Source organism: Orcinus orca, chromosome 2, assembly GCF_937001465.1.
Source record: "Orcinus orca chromosome 2, mOrcOrc1.1, whole genome shotgun sequence".
NCBI classification, from domain to species: domain Eukaryota; kingdom Metazoa; phylum Chordata; class Mammalia; order Artiodactyla; family Delphinidae; genus Orcinus; species Orcinus orca.
In genome coordinates, this window is record NC_064560.1 from 75,345,990 (window position 1) to 75,363,200 (window position 17,211).

General features: G+C 46.6%; 1 protein-coding gene across 5 annotated transcripts in view; it reads right to left on the minus strand.

Annotated features, from left to right (window-relative positions):
- The window catches only part of ADAMTS17 (ADAM metallopeptidase with thrombospondin type 1 motif 17), a 353,876-nt gene that overhangs the window by 159,533 nt on the left and 177,132 nt on the right, over positions 1-17,211 (minus strand). For all 5 annotated transcript variants that reach the window (XM_033431430.2, XM_049706098.1, XM_033431429.2 and 2 more), the window contains 2 exons: positions 2,420-2,560; positions 311-461 (listed from right to left, as the gene is read on the minus strand). In XM_033431430.2, the coding sequence (XP_033287321.1) occupies positions 311-461; positions 2,420-2,560 (292 nt within the window). The remainder of the gene's footprint in view (positions 1-310; positions 462-2,419; positions 2,561-17,211) is intronic.

Sequence of the window (17,211 nt, forward strand, 5' to 3'; positions counted from 1 at the left end):
AAAAAGAAATACCTTTGGATTAAAAAACAAAACAAAATAAAACATTAGGCTATTGGTGTCAGCAGTAACTCTGAACCATCCCCCTGCCTATGTGTGCATGTGTGTGTATGTGTTCATGCACATGTATGTGTGTGGCTCACTCTGGGTGCCCCGTGAAGCTGTTCATGAGGTATATTCGTGTGCATGTATGTGCATGCTCGTATGCACATATGTTTATGTGTGTGTGTGTGTGGAGTGTAAATGCCTGTATCCTCCCATAGAAGCCAGGTGCTCCTTCCTGAGCCAGCCTTCCCCTCCTGAGGCTGCTTACCTCCATGTTTCTGCAGAAGGTGGCATTGGTGCCGAAGAGGATCTGGCACTGCTCGTTGGCGCTGTAGTGCATGCCTGGCAGCTTGTGGGGCAGGCGCACTGCGTGCTGGCTCCTGGGGTCTGTGACCAGCAAACAAGTGCTAACTTTTGACCTGAAACAGCCGAGAGGCAAGTTGGTTTGCAAATGTACCACCCAGGTTTTTGTCCTGCTTTTTCAGTCACCGAGAAGCAGGAACCTCCAAATTATTTATGGGGAGATGACCAGGCACCAGACACATGGGCTGCACTTTTTGCTCTTTTTCCACATAGCTGAATGCAGATCTTTACTCTGGAGGCCATGAGAACTGGGCAACTAGGAAAGGGCCTGGGCTTATCACCCACATGGCTAATGTATTTTTGTCAGGGAGTCTGAGTGCTTTCTTGGATGAAAATACTTTTGAAATAGAGTCCTATGATATTTTCTTAGAATGTGGCTTTAGCAAAAGTCACTATGAATAAAGAAACAATTGGAGTAGGGTTGTTTTCTTTTAAATAAATAAATAAATAGGCAAGCTTATTTCCAATTCTGTAGATTTTCTTGGGGGGCCATGGCTGCTGGCTGGTCCAGATGCCCCACCTGGCCATGAAAGTTGGCTGGTGGCACACTGTGCAAAGGACTTGGGGATTTCAACCAGGATGGAAATGTTCAGAGATGTTGAGAACAGCTCTGAAAAATTAAACTGGGGGTTGTGTGGCTGCGGCTCCATTAGGAGTTAAATACTTGAATGCTTTTATTTTTTAATTCCTAAAACAAGGCAGATGGTAGTAAAAAGAAAACCCAGCCTCTTGCCAAGATTCTTGAAGAAAAGAGTTGCACGCATGCAATACACACAGGCTGATACTGGTTCACCTCTCCTGGGCTCAAACTCATGGGACACTTCAACAAAGTCAGTGGGACCAGTACTGTATATGTGAGCAGATGAAAATACCTTTGTTTCACTGACCCTTCTGGGTAAAATGAAATAATGTCAAGTGGCTTCCAACATTGCATTATGATTTGGTGATACAAGTACTCAGTAGGAAATAGACTACATTAAAACTAATGAGGCAATTTTTAAAAATTATTATTTTTATTTATTTATTGGCACACCAGGTCTTAGTTGCAGCACGTGGGATCTTCGCTGTGGCATGTTTAGTTGCAGCATGCAGGATCTTTAGTTGCAGCATGCATGTGGCATCTAATTCCCCAACCCTGGATTGAACCTGGGCCCCCTGCATTGGGAACGTGCAGTCTTACCCACTGGACCACCAGGGAAGTCCCTAATGAGCCCATTTTTAAGCCCTGTGTACCACTTAGTTTCCCAACCACAGGAAACCTCATGAAAGAAGACCCAGGATGAAGCCAGAGTGATGCCTTTGGTCCTCCTCCCTGAGTTCACTGGGCACTCCACTGTGTTGTTGGACAGCTCTGTGTGTAGGAGAGACTCACTGACCCCTTCAGTCACCATGGGGTGTAGAGATGATGCAATTAAGTGGTGAAACAATCAGGGTCTGCCTGTCAAACCTGTAAGTTCAGCCCTGAGGCCCTGACACTAAGGGATCCACATTGTATATGAGCACAGACTCTGTCTGACAAAGTTCTGACATCAGATGGCCAATTCTTCCACGGAAGTCTGAGAATGGAGTGATGCAGACACATTCTGGAAAGAAAGTGGCTATGAGATAAACTCATCCCAGTCCCACAAGTGAGGAAGGTGAGCAAGCCCTCCTCCCAGCAGATGGACTCCTGTCCAGGGAAGCAGCCTGAGTGTTGTGGAAATGCCCTGTTCTACAGTAGCCAAAGTGTGTCACTAGGGTGGTGCCCACCCACAGTCAAAATAATGCAGAGAAGTGAAATGAAATCTTGTCAAGATACAGTCACTGCATTGACATTTCCATCGATAAGTTTTATGATCACCAGCTGGGTGCCCAGTGTCATACCAGATGCACACTTGGGAGGAAGCTTGACCAGCTGAGAATTCTAAGAGATTCACTTCTGCTCACACTGACTGAGACTCCAACTATCGTGTCTTTAGGAAGTATTGTAGTACTTTCTATTGCATTGATTGCACAGAACAATTCAAGGACTTACTTGAGGAAGTTTTCAAGGTCATCTCGACTGCAGGAGGACCAGGAGAGGTCGCTGGGGTTCCGGCCTTTCACCCACTCTCCCGACATGATGTGGGACCTGCCAGCGCAGGAGGAGTGGTCGTCATCGTGGTTCATTCCCAAGCTGCCCGAGGGAAAGGAGGGGAGAGGACACTCATTACAGGCTTCTCATCTCCTCATCCAGGTTCTAGCACACTATGCTAACCTAAATCATGTCTTAAACACAAAAGGTGGCACAGGTGATACCTGGTTCTCTGCCACTCTCACAGAGCAGACCAGGAGTCACAAGCTTATAGAGAAATAGAGAGGGTGATGACTTGCTTACCCAGTGAATGAAGACTGATTGACCATGTAACAGACAGCATTCACAAAACAAATGAATAATAAATGAATGAACCAATTACATTAACTGCAATATTATAGTTCTGATGATTGGACTTGCTTTTCCACATTAACATATCCTAGCATTAATGATCTAGTGTTTCACTGCCTGCAGAGAAGTCACTATGCTAACGTGTAGTGGGAACCAACCAAGACTTTGACTTATGAAAACTCATGAACAATTATGGCTTTTCTTTCATATCACTATAGCTGGGTCCACCAAGATCATACCTGTCACCTTCCCACCCAGTTGTACCTGGAAGACACCAGGATGCTGGCTTAGACGAGGGAGGCTGACATGCAATGTGAGCTGAACAATGATCTCAGTTCACATACACGCTGTCAGTGGGGTAAAGCCGAGACACAGAACACACGTGATCAGGTGGCCCACAGTCTGCTGACCCATGACTTCCAGGGGAGAGACTCACTGTGCATAAGGATTGCTCACTCTTTGTCAACAGCCCCGTGGAAAACACACACACTTCCATTCATTCAAACATATTTATGAGAGGTTTCTCGAGTGCTGGGAATGGACTAGAAGGAGAAGAAACAATGGTGTACAATAAGCCACCCCTGACCTCAAGTCAGCGTGGGAGAGGAGACAGACACAAACAGAGGTAATTATGAAAAGAGGTTCTAAATGCTTCTCTGCAGCCATATTTTCCCAGTTTTCCTCATATGTCTCTGACCATCTTTCATCAATTCCTCTGTGTTCTTGCTCTGCACACTCTCAGGCCACTCCATGCTCCTATACAGAGAGGCTCCCTTGGCCACCCCCACGTGGAGCTGGATTAGCTGATGCCACCCCCGTCCCTGGAACAACACGGCCTGGCATCCGAGCTCCTGCTCCAGGCAGGCAGGGCCCCGTCTGGTCACCCACACGTGTCTGTTCCCATAGTTGAGGGTACGCTTACCAAGGGTCAACAGTATTTATACTCAAACCTATTTATGTCAGTAGTTCTGTTGCTTCAATCAATACATGTGGCTACATGTTGTGTTAACCAACGAAATATGAGAATAAAAGTTAAGTTGTTTTCATAAAGACTAATTTAGCTACTAGCTACAATAGGCTGCCAAGTTGGGTGTGGGCAGACAACTGTAAAAGATGAGGAAAAAATCACAAAAATCTGCCCCTAGACTGCTTCACATGGGTCTTTCAAATTCTGCTGAATCTAAAAAAGAAAAAAAGAAAAGGAAAGAAACTGGATTTAAAGTCATCACATTATAGTTGTGGTTTCTGTGAAGGTTATGGAAGCCCAATCGGCTTCTTTCAAAGAAAAGGCTTTCACTCCCACCACAAAACCGGTGAAAAAAATGAACGTTTTCATGGCTTAAGTTAAAACAAAATGACAAAATGTTTAAGAACATAGGTATAATTTCTTTACATTTCCCCATTTGAACCAATTTTTTGGTTAATGGGTCAGCTGACCAACAACTATCCTGCTATCTTGTCAGAAAGGAAAGCTTCTGCAGTGCCGCCTACATGTTGGCTCCACCTTCCCCTCAGTCCAGGCCTCTCCTGCCAAACCTCTTCCTGAAAAATGCCCGCTCCTGGGATTTCCCACAGGCTCTTCCACCCCACCAGGTGCCCTCAAGGCAGCTTTCCATCCCAGCCTATCCACGAGTGACTGGCACAGAGCAAGCACTCTAAATATTTATCAAATGGATTAACTATTTAATGCAGCAGTAAACATCAAAAAATCGGAGGATCCTCATGCATGGTATCTAGGGTGGCAGCAGCTTGCTCAACAGAAAAATGAAAACCATCTCTGGGTAGATGCAGTCTTGCTCTCCTGCTGAGATGTCAAGAATCCATCCAATTAGGGTTAAGTAGAGAACCAAGAAATTATCAGATACATCTGACCAATAAGAATAATTTTTCAATGTCATTACTCAGGTTTTTATATTTTTTCCTGCTTGATATCTATATCTTTATCTGTATCTGTATCTGTATCTATAGCTACATCTATACCTATATCTATATCTATATCTATACCTCTATCTCTGTTTCAGGAAACATAGGAACTGACTGGTTTTTCAACTGCATGTAGCAAAGGATATTAAAAGTCAGCTTAAATTTGATTTAGGGTTTGACTTGGTATCTATAAATAAAAGTGGTGATAGTGTTTTCAAATGGGTAGATCTGAAAATGTTGATGGCTTTCAGGGAACTCTGCCGTACGTGTAGAGGTTACAGAAATACAACGTCTCATGAGAAAAATGGCTCCAACCTCCATCTCTAAGGACATAGTGTAAGCACAGCATGTGGAGCAGGTCAAACTGCATCACTGCAGACCCTGGAGAATCCAATCCCAGGGAGAATTAACACACTATCCTAAACCCTCTCCCACCATCCTGAGCAGCCACCAGATGCTCCCTGTTGTTTGGGAAACCACATCAGAGGAGATCCAAGCCCTGGCAGAATGGCCTCGCCACACATGGAGGAATGTTTCACTTGTGACATGCTTCCAACTTTTCTCCGGTGATCAAGCTGCTTGTAAAATCAAAGAGGTTCTTTCGCCCACATTCCAGACCCTGCTGGCCAGAGAACCTGGTCTCTCCGGAGACAAAACTATGTTTACAAAAGTGCTGAGAAACGCTGACTGCGCCCTCGACACCCCTATGCCTGCAGGGTGTTGTGTTAACGGTTCATTCTGCCAGCCCCCAGAGAAGGACTTCCCTAAGGAATGTTCCAGTCAGCAGGATCAGCCAGGAGTGCAACTCTTGGGCTTTCTGGAGCTTGTCTCTAATACAGATTGTGCTTGATCTGGTTTAAAATGTTCAAATGCTAACCAAGTGCCTCATAAATTTACAGTTTGCTGAACTCGCATTGGGGTGGGAGTCCTGATATTTGAGGTCTACATAAACTACGGTTTAGGCTATTTTTAGTTTAAGTTAAAGATCACTTGACTGAAAAAATTCATGTTATTTTAGGTTTATGTCTGTGGTAACATTATATTTAACAAAAACATGTAGCATTAAGCACACACAGTAAGTGACTGAGATTAAGGACACAGACGGGCCTCATGTCACATGTGGTCCAGATTTATCAGACACAATAATAACTTAATGGCCTTGAGTAGATTTTATCTTAAAACAAAAGAACACATTGCTCTGAAATTGCTTCAGGAAATCCAATATATACCATGTGGGGATTTTGAAAGGCAATGCTCCCCCTGTACTAGGTTCACTCCAAACCCTGGAAGGCATCGGGGATACTAGGTGTTCTGGGCCTGGTACCTGTGCCATTTTGGACGCTTCAGTTTCACCTGGCTCAGAGCCTGTCTGTCTGTCTTTTGGACACTTTGGTGTTTTGATGTCAGGTTTGCGAGCCAGGTCTGCCTCCCCTCAAAGTACTCTTGGCTGTGTTTGTAAAACGAGTGCTTGGGGTGGAATGAAAAACCCAGGAAATGGCTCCCATGAGGGGACCCTCTCCAGTGGAGGGGTCAGGGCTGGCCGGAGTCCTGCTTCAGTCACCCTGGGGGCATACTGCCTGCTAGTCCCTTTTCAATAAATGTTTACTGACTCTATAATAACAGGAATGGCCCATGGCAGTTTCTAGGAGATGACAGGCAGGTTTGTATTCATTATTGTTAATTAATTAAATAATAATTAACACCTCAGCATTACACTAGAAGGGAAATTCTCTACTGCCACTACCTCTTTGCCAAGAACCAGACTGTGCCCTCAAACTGTAGCTACACAGAAACTTTATCTACAAGGGTCAAAAGTCACCAGGGGTACCAGGCTACACTCATTTATACAGGTTGAATAACAGGGTTAATTGTCAGGATCATCAATAACCCCATTTATAGGGAACATAGCATCAACATTCTCTCACCTCAGAGAATTTTTTCCTTTTATTTTTATACAGGAAACTGAGCTCACCAGCTTGTAGGGATTCAGGAACACTGCAACTACCAGAGTAGATCTAGGGCCTCCACCTCCACCACATACAGGACCATCATAATACAAATAATCTTAAAACACCATGGAATTCTGAATCACTACTGGGTAAATAACAACCAATATAGTGTTGGTGTTCAGTGCATTTTGCTATAATGGATAACATCATAGTAGGTGAAGATGGATAAGGCACATTACAGTATATAGTATATATCTCTCTTAGCTAGCCAAAGTACTGAAATCACAAAAACACTCACGTTTTCAGGTTTATATAGATGGGATTTTGATGTCAAGTATGAGTCAGGTCTGGCCTTCCCTCAAAGTAGTCTTGCCTGGGATTGCATGTGTTTGTGTATAAATATATGCATACACATACACACACACACACACACACACACACACACGAGATCCACTTCAAATGGGCCTTAAACTTTTAATTTAACAAAAATTCAACTAACTGGGATCAGAGATAGAAAAAGAAAACAAAGCATGGGCAATTCCATCCCCTATTCTGGTCAATGAGCATGGGTGCGTGCATGCGTGCATGCATGCCTGTGGCCGTGCACCCTCAGGAGGATGGTATGAAATCCCCCTTTTCATGTAGAAGTAGAGCACTGTATTTGAAAAGGCCTGGCTTGGAGTCAGACTAACCCGAATGAAAATTCCAGCTCTGCCTCTTGAGGGAACAGCGTTACACCTCTGAGCCTCTGCTTCCTTATCTATGACTAAATAGGGCTCATGGTATTTAATGTCATTCATTCATTCAACAAATACGTGTCAAATGCTCTCTATGACAAGATGCTGTCCCAGATGCCGGCACAGGCAAGGCCCCTGCTTCCAGAAAGTTTACATTCTGAAGGAATGGGGATGAGCATTCCTCATGGTCAAACAGACACCAAAGCGCCTGGCAAGTAGTGGGATCTGGAAGAGATGAGAGTCTTGCTGCTTCTAAGCACATGTCTGAGTGAAGGAATGCTGGCTGTGCCCAAGCTGAAAACTCAGGTGCCCTCAGAGAGCTGGGAGTTAATGAGGGAAGCGGGGAGAGGTCACACAAAAGGGAAGGGAGGCTCATGGCAAGTTGAACAGTTTTTACCCTATCATATGCCTTTAAATTCCATTTCTCTTCTGCAACGAGCTAACTGAACAGAACACGCCTGTTCTGGCAGATATGGCCCAGGGACTGAGAGAATGGGACCCCTGAACAGAGGCTCCATGGAAGCCTTAGCAGCCCAACTGCTCTTGGCAGGCGGTCACCCCATCCAGGACAGCTGTGAGGATAATCACAGACAACCACCAGTCTACACCATGTGTTGCCTTCACAGGAAAAGGGTGATGGTGGTAGCCTGTGGCATAGCTCCCTGTTTCTCTTTGTCTCCCAGCAGCAGGTCCACTCCTGCTCAGCTTCCTGTGCATCCCACAGCCTGGGTTTGGTGAAGGCCTGAGGGATGCAGGCCCTGGGGTTACAGCTGGGTCATCTCAGTGAAAAGCTGTCTCCTGGCCCAAATAGCTCCTATGGGCTCACCAGCCCCTGCAGCTGTGGTCCTGCTCCCACATGACGAAGGTGGTCCTGATACAGTGAGATGGTCTTGCCCTCCTCTGCTCCACCGGCTCTCAGAGCAGGCTGGGCACACAGTAGGGCTCAGTTAATGGCTGTGAAGTGAAAGCAGCACACGAGCATCTAGGTCTACATAACAGCCCACTAGCACACAGAACAGAGGCTACCTTTGGTGCCCTTCCCCCCACTGCCTCATTGGCATTCATCATTGGCATGAGGGGATGGCCCCCAACATAAGCACAAGAACAAACAAGCGGCACCTCCTCGGGAGGCTCTCAGCCTCTTCCTATGATGCCCCCACTGCTCAGAGCATTCCATCAGCCCATCCAGAGCCAATGCACGCAAACATGTGTGTTGTTACTTCCATAGACTTGGAAGTCAAATGACGTTTGCAAATTTTACTTAAAAAAAAAAAAAAATCCATAAAGCCATGTTGATTTTTGCCTGGGAAAGTAGTCTATAGAAGGGGGGAGGGGGGTGTCTGAAGCTGTTTCCAGGTAGAAATTCCAAAGCAGTTTAGAATGATGGCTACATTGATGAAATAAGGATATACCCTCCCAAGGTGAGTGACTATTTCGGAGGGGACAATACTGATTCAGGTGAAAAGGCTGTAGGGTGTTAAGAAAAAACTCTGCCTCTGTCAAGGCGAGGAGAGTGAGTGGAAGGAATAAGCCAATTCTCCTTCCCTCCTTTCCTTAGTCTTTTTGGAGGACTTTACTCTTCCATATGATTTTGGTTTGTCAAGTCCTTTTAGTTTAGGATTGTACTGATTAAATTGATTAATCTGGGGAGAACTGGCATCACTGAAGTTTTGAGTCTTGCCATCCTGGGACATTAGGGCACCTTTTCACTTTTTCAGGCTTTCTTGAATGCCCTTTGGCAAAGTTTTGTAGTTTGCATCATCAAGGTCTTCCTTTTTTTTTTTTTTTTATCAGGATCATTCCTGGGTATTTCCCACCTTTGGCTGAAGTTGTGAACGAGGTCTGCTTTTTATTCTTCTGTAACTGATTACTAATTGTGTATAAGAAAACCATGGATCACTGTATGTCTTGTGATTTGCACCCTGATGAACACTCACTGGCTCCAACAGTTTGCCAGATGATTCTCTTACAAAATGCAGATAATGACCACTTTGCCTCTTCCCTTTCAAGATTTACATCTCATTCCTTGCCTTATGAAGTTTGATGGACTTCAAAAACAATGCAAAATATTAGTTAGAACATGGGAACCTTTATCCTGTTCCCAAAACTAATGGAAATGCTACCAATATTTGCACACTGGATACAGCTGTTCTAGATTGCTTACAGCTAGGTTAACTGGGTCAGCTTAAGGACACTTTCTTCTAAATAATCATTTTAAGTGGGCTTCCTTGTTAGCATTTCAAAGGAAATACTAAAGAAAGTCTGACAAAGTGGACAGAGCGATGGTCCAAAAAGACAGAGGCCATGGTTGATGTTAAAGACCTGCCCAGATTCTTCTGGGGAGCTGAGGCAAAGCTCTTAACTCCCCAGGCCTGTCCTCCTAGCTGGGAAGTGAGGGACTTGAACCAGGGGTTCAAGGGGTTTTCCAGTTCAAAATGGAATCATTTTGTGATTCTGATCTAGAAGACTGAGCACAATGGTAAGGCAGAGTTGCTATTCATTCTTCCAATAAGAGCTGGGTGGGCCCTATCTTGCACCAGCACTTTCAGGGCACCAAGTACACAACAGTGAGGGGCACAAGCAGCCCTGCCTGTAGGAAGCCCACAGTCTGGCAGTGATCACAGACAAGTCAGCAAGTGCTGACCAGCACTGTCCAGTATAACCTTCTGCGATGATACAACAGTCCCTGTGTGACTATCCAATACAGCAGCCACTGGCCACATGTGGCCATGGAGCATTTGGAATGTGCTAGTATGACTGAAGAACTGAAACTCTGATTTTATTAAATTTTAATTGAGATAAATTTAAAGGCCCACATGTGGCTAATTGCTACCACACTGAACTATACAGGCAGAGACAAGAATCTGATTCAACTAACCTGAGTACCACCATTGTGCTAGGAGCTGTGGATGTCATCACGTTGGTACAGGAGTATATCCAGGCCCACAAATTACTTACAGGCTTACAGATACTTAGAGAAATAAGACAACCTGATGACACAACTGGAGAAGACTCAGTGCCAGGTGTAGACATCAGAAGCTGAAAGCCATGGGCATTCAGAGGGGGGAGACATGTTGTCTCATACTGACTCTTTGTATGACCTCATGCCTATTTTTCCTCCAGAATGGTTGTACTAACAGTGCCATCTGTGCTCAGACCTCCAAAGCACAGGGCTGTGGTGTGATGAATTAGAAGGGAAGAAACTAGAGATCTACAAAGGCTTTATAGAACATCCAAGAAAATGAAAGAACGTCAGCCTAAATTGCTTCAGACCATGATATCTGAAGAGAGGGATTCTCTAAATGCCTTCCCACGGAGGCCTCTTATGTGCCTTTAAATCTGGGACATTCTCAACTTCAAATGAATTTCGTCAAAGAATGGCATAAGATCATGTGCCTTCACTAACTGAAAAAGTGAACGGTGGGTTGTAATAAGGCAAAACAAAGGAGATATTCCTATTGCTAAAAAGTTCTCTGAGGCTCTCCTTAGCTCTTTAAAGGAAGATAATCTATTGAGGAAACATTTTTATTTCAAAAGAAAACTTCACGAAAGCACTAAGCTCTTCTAAAATTAACCACTGACACAGTGAATGTCATCCCGGCCCCACAGCCGTCATCCCTTCTGTGGCCTGCTCTGGGCCTGGAGTGCAGAAGGGCTCCCGGGAAAGGGCCTGACATGACCTGCTGAAGTCCAGAATGCCATGAAGCCGTGTAGACGCTATAGCAGCACCAACAAGGCTCAGCCCCCCTCCCAAATTGCACGATGATTCACTGGGACCCCTGGTCTCCTTCAAGTCTGCAGTGGGCCTTCCTTTAGGCCCAGATGCACTAGATGGAGGCCCATGTGAGGCATGGGGAGGGTTCTGAGGACACAGGCTGATGTGGCATAAGTGGGTCTGAGCTTGTGGCTCCACTCACCCCTTGCCAGTCTGCCAACAGTGTCCTGCAGTGCTGGGGAGACCAACCCTGAATTTTGGTTCCAGGTTGGCTCTCTGAGAAGACCACATGCCTGGCTTATCAAGCAAGAACACAGCAAGGGAGCTGAAGAGTACAAAGTGTTTCCTTTCATGCAATGTGCTTCCAAGGTTCTGCCGAGGAAAGTCTGCCCAAAGAGAGGGCTCACAGAATCACAGCACGTAGGTTGTTGAAGGAAACTGGGAAATTGGGTGAAAGTCAGAAGAATATGCTTTCTGCTTCTTAGCCTAAAGTGTAATTCATCTAAGGGTGCTGCAGGCACCAGACTGAATAGGGCAGGAAATGGAAAGATGGCTAAAACCTTCCAAAGAAGTGAATCTCGGGCTAACATAGACTACCCTCCAGATGTCAAGAAGGAACTTTCTGTGCACAACGGAAAGAAAACTGATGTGTAAATGGGGAGTGATCTCTCAGTTTCAGGGAAATCTATAGCTGCCACGAATCCTCCGTAGCTGTCCCCTGCGGAGTGCTTCAGAAGGTCAAGGTCAAAGCTTCTGGTCCCTCTGGGGCCCATACAGCAGAGCTCTGCAGTGAGGTGGAGAAGGGCAGAGGGTGGCGACTCTTTCCCTTCCCCCACCATGTCCTGGGCGCGGGGTTACCTGTCTGCTCCTGCCCTCCTCATGAAGTCCCTGGTTCAGAGGAACATTCCTTTCCTAGTCCCCAAAGTACTTTGCATTTTAACACCATCAGCCTCAGCATATCCATCCAGAGGAGTGACTATCATGGCAGGTGTGTCGGGCATTGTGGTGGCAGATGGAGCAAAGAGGGGCAGAAATGACGTTGGTATCACCACCACGGGCTATGTGCATCTTAGGGGCGGGAATTCATACACTCATTCATCTGCTGAAGGCTGCTGCTCACTGAGGTCTGAGCTGGGGAAGCCTCAGAGGATTTGGAGGGCTGGAACAGATACCCTAATCCCTTCTAATCATGCCCTCATTCATCCAGACTCTGCTTCATCCAGACTCTGCTATGTGTCACGTGCCAGGCACAGCGCTGAGCACTCGTGTGCCCACAGGACACATATCTAAGGTGCAGACCAAGGTGGGTCCCTCTCAATACAGATGCTGAAAGGCACACTAAGAGCAGGAAAAATATTGAGAGAGCAGGGGAAGGAGGTGTGATACACAACAGAGACCTCATACCCAAGAGTTGCGGGGGTGGTGTGGGGCGTGCCCGGAGGGCAGAGAAATAGCGTTTTCAGCATGCCAGGCAGTGCATGTTGCATACATCAACTATTATCATCCACACTTCACAGATGAGGGAACTGAGGCAAAGAGGTTGAGAAGCTCTCCCAAGGTCAAACAGCTGATAATGGCCAAGCATAACTTGAGCCTGGACAGTCTATACTCCAAATCTCCATGCATGGCCTGGCTCTTTGAGGATGAAATCTGCCCCCAGACCCAAAGGAGGGCAAAGGATGGGAACCAGCCAACTCCTGCCGGAGTGGCTGTCTTAGAGGTTGGGGGCCAGCAGGAGCCCTCAGGAGACCGTGGATGGCACGGAAAATTCCTCTTAGGGTTAGCAGCGGAGAGCCTGCTTGAGAGCCTTCAGACCTGGAGGGGCTCAAGGTCTGCTCTCAGGGCACTGAGACTTCCAGCAAGACAGTGTGGAGAGGAGAGGGGCTGCCAAGTATGGACATGGCTTCGGGGAGCAGAGGTGCTGGGGAGCGGCCAAGAGCTTTTTCCTGGACCCAGCTTGGAGGAATCACACCTCTGTTCTCCGGGCACCAACCTGGAGCACCTGTGACATTCAAGAAGGGGATTCAGACTTGGTCCCCATCTTCTTAGATGCCCCCCCGGATCTTTATCTAAAGCACAACTCTGAGACATTACTAGCAACAGTCCTACCCTCCCACCTCCCATTTACACCTGAGGCTCAGAGTGTGATGGTGGGAGAGGAAGACAGACGTACCTGGGTCCATGAGATGCTGGGTGGGCGCAGTGTGTTCTGGGAATAACGCCCAGAGTGTGGGGTCAGGGTTGGGAACCTCGAAGTGCTCTGCAATATTCACCCTGCCTCTCCTTTTTGGTACTTGAAAATTTTGCACATTAAAAACATACTGCCAGGAAATTGATGCTCAGGATATTAATTCCTTTTCTAGTTGAGACTCAGGCTCTAAAGAACCACAGGAGTTGAGACGTTAAGGGCTCTTGAAACCCTTCTGTCTGCATCTAAGTGGAATCTGGAGCCCAGAGAGAGGTGACCACCCAACACCACACAGCCAGTTGCAGCAAGTTCTTCCTGGAACCAAGGGTCTCCCGCGTTCTGGTCTGAAATCAGATTTCTGGTCCACCTCACAGGTTCTGCCTTCATCCAACCCAGCCACCCTGTGAATGGGGATTGGACCTGGGTCTAGAGGATTGAGAAGACAGCAAATTGGAAATCATTCAAAGGTCATCTACAGACTGCAGGATGAAATTTGGTTTGGTTTTGAAAAACCTCAGTCAGCCCTCAAAATGACCATCTTTTAGAAGCATTTACTTAAAAGAAATGCTCTAAATTCATTAGTTTTATATTGACCTTTTTCCCCCCAAAGAAACAAAAGGACAGTGAATATTCATTTCCTTTTTAACCATTGACATCTCTTAACTAGACAAGATTATTTTCAATTCCACCTAGACTTAGCAACTTTGCTTAGAAGTGTAGATTTAATAAGCTTTCCACTCATAAACAATAACAACTGCCTGATTTCTCAGGGAGAGTTTTTCTCAGCCAATAGGAGAAGGCCTGGTGTGGAGTAGCTAAAATAACTGTATGGTAGAAATTCAGAGACAAAAGGGTATAAGTTGAAAACTGAGTCCCCCCTCCCCCATAGTAGTTTCCTAGGCCCCCCTACATCCTCCCACCACCCCCACCTGGAGGCAATCTCTGTCCCCAATTCTTCCAGGGGCCGGTGTTTTAATGGGTGTTGGAAACCAGCCCCCAGCACTTCCTACCCCTTCAAAGGCGTTGCAGAGGAGAGGATTAGTTGACTGCAGGGGGGACCCGCTGCTCAGAGAGAACCTGCAGCTTCTTAAATTTCAAAGACCCCTCAGGGAGCCCAAAGGGCCCAGGATGTCCAGACAGCAGAAACCCCAAGGACAGGCTGTTTCCTGCTCCCTCCTAATGACCATCATTCCCTTCCTTCCCTGAAACCACACATACCAGGAGGGGCTTTATGGCCACATTACTTGGACTCTGCCTTTTCCTCTTTGACCAGGAAGTGGGGTGTGGTGTGGTGGGGCGATGGGGTAGGGTGTGTACTCCATCCCACCTCCCAGCCATGAAACACGCGCCATGGGTCAGAAGGCTGAGGGGGTGCCGCCCCAAGTGACCCTGGCTCCAGACCCACAGCAGGTGCTTGCATGATGCCGACAGGACCCCACTACCCCAGTGCCTTTGCCTGCCCTCTACCTCTGTATGGACACCCCTCCCCACTCTCCCTGCCAGCCAAAATCCTCTCCTTCCTGTAAGGCCCAGATTGCAGGTCACTTTCTGAGCAGCCTCGGCTCTTCCCAGCTAAGAGGGATCCCTCCCAAGCACATGGCCATTCTCTCAGGGCCTCCCTGAGGACAGGACTTGCCATTTTTTGCACCTCAACATCCCAGACCCTCCCCGCAGCCTGGTCTAGCACCAGCCACACAGAGCTGCTGATGAGTGTTCGTAAATTGATAGAACAGACTGAACAAAACCAAATCAGTTGGGTGGTATCTGGGAATTCCTCTTAAAAGACTTCACCCCATGGCTCTATGGTCTCTGTTCCTATCATGCAGGCGGCAGGGAGAGCTGGTAGCTTCACCTCATGGCAGAGCCCCGTGAGCCCTTCTCTGAGCAATAATATCACAAGCAAGCAACCACCTCTTCCATCGGAACAAAAGGGGCTCTGTTATCCCTTCCCGGATCTAAGGCAGGTTATATCCTGCCTAATGAAACTTAACACTAGAGAGACAGGACAGAATTTCAAAGGCAAATTCTAGAATCTTAAGACTAAGAGGGACGTCGCTCAATTCCTATAAAGCACTGGTTCTCAAACACGGCCACACTGTGAGATCTCCTGGAGAGGAAACCCCGATGCCTGCTCTCACCACCAGAGGTTCTGATTTCATTGGTACAAGGCATGACCCTGAGTATCTGGATTTTTGAAAGCTCCCAGATGATTCTAAAGTCCATTAAAGTCTGAGAACTGCTGCTACAGTGTTGACCAGTGGTTCTCAGACTTCAGTGCCTGCTAGAAACCCCCAGTGGGCCTGTGAAAACTCAGAGGGCTGGGTTCCGCCCCAGAGTTTCTAATTCAGTAGGTCTAAGGAGTGGGGGTCAAGGGCAGGATGAGAATTCTCATTTCTATTAAGTTCCCTAGAGATGTTGAAGCTGCCGGTCCAAGGAGCACACCTGAGAGCCATTGCTGATGGTTTTACTAGTAACCGCCCCACCTTGGCTGCAGGTGAGTCACCTGGCAAACTTTGAAACACCAATACCTGGGGCTCACCACACACCAAGTAAATCAGGATTTCCAGGGGAGGGGACGGGCACCTGTATTTTACAGGGGTTTCCAGGGGTGTCTAATGTCCCCCCTGGGCTAAGAACATTGCCTCTAGAAACAGGCCATCCTCAGGAAGGGCCAGCGCCCAGCTCTTTCTTATTGCGAGCTGAGATGGGCCTTCATGCATGCACGACCCAGGCCCGCCTTCTGAGTATTGATCAAGCCCCCTCCCTTCATAAATATGACAGAGTTCAAGTATTTGAGCTCACATTCTTGTCCCCCTTTGCTCTTCTCTCCTTCTACCCACAACTTTCAGGGAGAAGTCCAAGTTCATAACAAATGGCAGGACTTCTCATCACGCTTTCAGCCAAACAAAAGGACAATCACTTCCTGGTTAGCCAAAGTCAAAATCCTGACGCTGTTCTTTATTTCTGCCCAGATTCCGAATTTGGGGGTGAAGCCAGGAAGGGCATTACTGTTGGTAGGTTCTGGACACACACAAAGTATATGGCCCAAGTGTTTCATCTACAAATTCTACCCTGATGGTGAATATACTAAGGAACAAATTTTGGGAACAGTAACCACCTTGTTGCTAAATTATTAAATGCTAGTTTGTGTGACTCTCTGTGAAGTACCCTGGTTATTGAATATATGGACTCACGGTTTCTCTAACTCAAGGGTTTGTTTTTCAAATTTCCACAAAATTGAGACTTTGGGGGTTTTGTAACTGCTATTTGTTTTCCCCTTTATTTTTTTGAGGCTCTTCTTAAGCAATACTTTTTATCTTAAAAAAAAAATCTTCGCTTCCCCTAGTGTAAATTATGCCTTCTTGCAGTAATCACTACTGCTTAACTGGCATTCAATGTACAGGATAAAAATATATTCTTTTGGCTGTCCAAATGACTGTGTACACAACTTGTCCTCAAACCCACTCTGAATTTTGGCTCAGAGCAACCATCCTGTTAAGAGGATGGAATGTGGTTTCAAGCAATGCCAGAAGTATTGCATAAGCGATAATTGATATTTTTACTAGCGGCAACTTTGTAGTTGATAATGGGTTATTAAAACAGGAAAAGAGGCCCTCCCCACAGAATCCCATCTGAGATGTAAAGGGAAAAGGTGTCCCAGACAGAAAGCCTCTCAGTGTCAATAAAGGGTGGTTCCAGAGCCCCATATCTTCCAGAATGTGTGGCCCCAGGCAGAAAGCAGCAGAGAAGCTCTCTTGTTGCAGGACTCCTCTGCCACAACCAGGGGAGCTAATGGCCCCTCCCCCATTCCCCCCCTCCAGCCACAGGCCACCAAGCCCCGGTGGAACTCTATTGCACTTTTGGAGTGAAAAAGGAGCCAAAATAGCAAG